The 4,861-nt window shown below is 36.1% G+C and overlaps 1 protein-coding gene across 1 annotated transcript; it reads right to left on the bottom strand.

Moving 5' to 3' along the window:
* Positions 1-3,431: 3,431 nt before the first annotated feature.
* LOC142640479 (basic leucine zipper 43-like) lies at positions 3,432-4,270 on the bottom strand. Its single transcript, XM_075814604.1, has one exon. It carries the CDS (start codon positions 4,187-4,189, stop codon positions 3,596-3,598), a length of 594 nt encoding a protein of 197 aa, XP_075670719.1. The 5' UTR covers positions 4,190-4,270; the 3' UTR covers positions 3,432-3,595.
* Positions 4,271-4,861: the final 591 nt, after the last annotated feature.

The raw sequence follows: 4,861 nt of genomic DNA, 5'->3' as shown, positions 1-4,861 counted from the left end.
ATATTCATTCTTTCTATAATGTTTTAAGGGGCTCCAATGCTTTTTGGTTCCATTGGAAAGGCATTTAGGGTGTGAGAGCACAACAGAGGGTCTTCTTTTTTTTCTGGACAACGGCATGGGGGAAGATTCTTACTTGTGATAATTTCATTAAGAGAGGTTACACTTTAGTAGGGTGATGTTGGATGTGTTGGTGTAGTGAGGAGATGGTGGACCACCTTATGATTCATTATATGGATACATATAATCTGTGGAGCTTTGTGTTTAGATGTTTTGATATTCATTGGGTCTTATTGGGGAAGGTGATGGATGTCATGTTTAATTGGAGGAATTGGGTAGGTAAGCATTTTTTCAGCTATTTGGAATATGGTTCCTTTGTGTTTGATGAGGACTTTTTGGAGGGAAGGTAATCCACATACATTTGAAGATGTGGAGTGTATGGGGTTACCAACTTTTGCTTTCTCTTTTTTTGATTGGTCTCATGCGCGGGGCTTTACTCATTGTGGTTCTATTGCTACTTTTGTTGACTGATTGTCTTTTTTACACAATCCTTTTCCTTGTAATTCTTTTAGCTCCTCTTTGCTCATGAAGTAGTCTTTTCTCAAAAAAAAATTTATTATTTAAAATTTTTTTTCATTTTGTGAACTTGAAATGCATTGAAAAACATAAGAAAAGTGATTTGTGCTGCATTCCATAAATAAGGCCCTTCCAATGAGGAATGGTTTGTGGGGAAGGAGTTGAAGTGTAAATATAGAACTCTCTGCAGTTGATTAGTCTCATAAATTTTAATGGTCCATATGGAACGAGGGTGACAAGAGTTTTAAACCACTTAGTGGCCTTGAAGACTTCATGTCTAGTTTACCATTGCTGCTGAATTGGCCTTGAAGAATCTTTCTGGCATGGTTTATTGTGAGAATAAGCCACAAAGATTATATTTTTATACCAGTGTTGTGTATAAGTTCACAAGGGAAAAAATTCAGTCAAACATTGTAGGAAGGGAAGAAAAATGTAATTAAATCCTAGTCTGTGGGATCAGTGCAGTAACTGGGAGTTGGATGGACAGCTTTATATCATGCTTCATGGTCCTCCAATTGCGGTTTCTTCTGTTGGAATGAATGTTGGATGAAATTCTCACAGCTGATTGTTGAGTAAGTGGTATGTAGATCTAGCCAAAAGGATAATATATGAACAAGGAAAATTGTATCCAGTGCAGGGCTTTTTCTGAGTGTAGATGTGCTTGATTTGGCATATAGGTTTTGAATATTAGTAGAGGCTTTTAAGATTGGTGTTGTCTGATAGAGCCTCCCCCCACTTTTTTGCTTTCAGGAATTTTTTTGGTTGGAAATGAGTTGGTAGGTCCTAGCTTTCCTTTCTCTTGTTGTATACCTGATATGCAAATATGCTGTATACTTTTTCTTTGGTATAAATCAGTTATGGTATTGGAACCATGACTACTATGTCTAGCATCCTTTTAAGCCATGCTAGAATCTAATTAGATTCTGATGCCTCTTGACTGTGTTTGGATTGGAGTTGGTCTAAGAGTTTAAGAGTTATGTAATCATTATCAGATCTTAAATAACGCATTACATAAGATAGGGAAATGAATTATATAGATGAATTGCTGTTTATGATAGAGAAATGATGTAAAATAAACAAAATATTGAGGCTTTTAGTTTTGTAGGTATTGCTAGAAAATAATAAGTTGCAGGAGAGAGAGATAGACACTGTTTATGATCAGTTACCAAAACACAGCTATGCCGGACCCAACCCGATTCAGAGAATCAATTGCAAAAGTGAAAAGTAATTTCCAATTATATTCAGTCAAGGTTGCTTTCGAAAAGTAACAAAGAGCATTTGGATTTTAGTGGATAAACTTTTACACATTATTTCTTTTTATGGTAATTTTTGTTTTATTTACCAATCCACTCCACCACCTTTATTTTTGTGTCATGTCCAACTCCCCACCACCCAAAGCCATTCAATCCTTCCACTACTCTAGTACACCTGAAATAATTAATTCTAAATTTCTCACAATATATGCATAGAATTTTTATTTTACTCAATTCTTTTTCACAGGCTTGCTGCAGTATTTATAGCTGTAAACGAGCTAAGTTTTGTCGAGTAGTGCATGTTCAAGCTTGTCTCGTCAAGAAAAATTAAAAGCTTGAGCTTGGCTTGAGCTTTTGACAAGCCTAAAAATAGTGTTTGAGCTTGAGCTCGAGCTCATGGAAAAGCCAAAAAGCTTAAGCTTGGCTTGGCTTAGCTTGATTAATTAGTCAAGCCAAACTCAAGCTTAATATCAAGCTCAAACTCAAGCTCAAGTCAAGTTTTTGAGCTTGAGATCTAAAAAACTTACATTATTAGATGCTTAAATCTCTAAAATTAAGAAAAAAGAAAATAGTATAGTTATTTTATCATACATCTAGTCTTACTTATTATTAGCTATTATTCAAAGTAATAATTTATATAATTAAATTCATTTATTCATCATTGCTTGTCTACAGCTTTAACAATTGTTCAAACTACAATTTTTATATTCACGTTAGATGGTGAAGGACTAAAAAAAATCTTATTTGTAACTATTATGAGTGAGAAAATACTAACATCTTTCATAACTTTTCTTTAGATGGTTGATAGGAAAGGATCATATGTGGCCTACTTAATTATTTATTTATTTTTAGATGTAACTATAGTCTAAAGTGGTTCTTGATCAGTTTAAAGGGAAGGAAAAAATTAAGGTAATACAGGTAGTGGTCTCATGTTGGTCATGTCATTATTAAGACACGTGTAATGAGTACATTTAACTAATACATATAAACTTATATATAAGTTTATGCTTGAATTGTTGTGTATCAAGCCTAATAGCTCACAAACTTGTTCGTGAACAAATTTTTTTGTTTGGGCTTGGCTTATTTATTAAACGAGCCTAAAACTAAGGCTCAAGCTTAGCTTATTTATAAACAAACAAACAAACATGAACAAGCTTTTTATTAAGTCAAGCCCAAGTTGTTCATGATCGGCTTGATTCATTTACAACCCTAGGAGTATTCATCTTATTTGTTCTTGTTTCAGTTGATCACTCCATATTCAATGAAGGTTGTATCTATTGTACAAAGCTTTCACTATTTGCAAGGTCTAGGAGAATGATTAAAGGTGGTGTTGCACCTTTCTTTTTTAAGCTAATTCCCAGATTTGAATCCTCAACCTGTCAATTTTGGTGGAAGGCACATCGCACACTCCATATTTAATGTTTCTGAAAATATTTTTGGGCAAAAGGATCATGATGAAGTCTTTGGTGGACTCCAAACAGGTGGTGCGTGCCAACAAAATGCTCAAATTTTGACTCTACAAGCCATTTTAACGTTTACTGTTTACATTATGATATAAAACTCAGTCTTGTTTATTATAAAAGGAAACTCAATAGATCTGCACTATTTATAGATAAATATGTGATATTCAAGTAAAATGCTCAAATCTTGTTATTTCAAATTTTCTTATCTCATACTGGCTAAATTTTAAGTCAAAAACTGGTTGACTTCTTTAGAAACAGAAGAACCAAAACTAGAAAGAGGATAATATAATAACTTTGACCTCCATCTTAGCCAAGCAGATCCATAGAACTAGTGGCAGACTGGTTTGAGGACTCAGCTCTGAGATAAGCTGTGTTGCAGGGAACATCATCCAGGTCTCTTAAAGCAGGGAAAGGGCTACTAAGTTGCATATCAGTAAGCATTTGACGAAGTTCTGAAGCTTCCTCCTTCAGCTGAGCATTTTCTTGAACCACCTTGTCATGGGACTCTGAAACATGGTTCAGCTTATCTATGAGCTGGTGGTTCTCATTCCGGAGCCAAACCACCTGTGACCACAGCTCATCTAGGTGCTTCTGCTTGCGCATACGTGAACGGCGGGCAGACTCTCTATTAGATATCATCCTTCTCTGTTTTCTCTCATTGATAAGGCTTAATTGTTGCTCATCAGCTTCATCAGAAGTTGAATTACTGCTGAAAGACGAGGAATGTGGATTTAAGTCTTGAAATTGAGGTGGGAGCTGGAAATTGTATAATGGATTAGGGAACTGGTTAAATTGAAATGCGGATGCTGTATGCTGAGTCATGTCAAAGTTAGCTGGGTATGGAGATGGGTTATTTGAAGAGGCTAGATAATGGAGTGCTGTAACCTCACTAGGCTGCATGCCTGGTGAAACCTATTGAGTTAAAGAATTGAAGGGTCTTGGTCCTTTTGGAAGGGAAGGTGAATTAGATATTGTTGGTGTTAGGAGGAGGGAAGCGTGAGGAGTAGAGGTGTTTTATAGGATGGGAAAAGGTTGAAATGGCCCCCACTCCTAATAACACTGAGGAAGTTTCTTAAAGCTCAGACCAATGGAACATCGTGCAGACCATGTTTTTACTTTCACATGTGGCATTACCATTACATTGATGGATGTATTGTATGATAATGAGCTATTATACAAATTCTTGTATGTTCTTACTCATGCTTGATCTTTTTTTTTTTTTTTTTTTTTGGGGGGGGTGGGGGGGCTGAGAAGAAAATGGGTAGAGAGGGGCAATTTGAGTTGGCGTCTTCCACTTGACCATAGTGACACTTTATCCGCTGAGCCCAGGCCTGCAGGAGAAAGGGATCCAAATGAGCCATAGTTGTGCACCCAACTCCATCCGGATGAGTCATGCTTGATCCATTTAGTCATGCAATGTTTACATGTGTCCATGCATGCCATGATGCACATATATGGGGGGGAGCAATTTGTGATTGTGGATAATCATTATGAGATCAAATATATGCTTACATCAGAGAGAGAAAGAGGCTGTTCGCATTGTGGACAGTAATTATTTAAATGGAAGAATGT

This window comes from Castanea sativa, chromosome 1, assembly GCF_040712315.1.
Source record: "Castanea sativa cultivar Marrone di Chiusa Pesio chromosome 1, ASM4071231v1".
NCBI classification, from domain to species: domain Eukaryota; kingdom Viridiplantae; phylum Streptophyta; class Magnoliopsida; order Fagales; family Fagaceae; genus Castanea; species Castanea sativa.
This window is presented reverse-complemented; position numbering and strand designations above follow the sequence as displayed.

Excerpts from the sequence above, each read along its gene's own strand:
- LOC142640479 (XM_075814604.1), bottom strand. The coding sequence starts at position 4,189 with ATGCAGCCTAGTGAGGTTACAGCACTCCATTATCTAGCCTCTTCAAAT.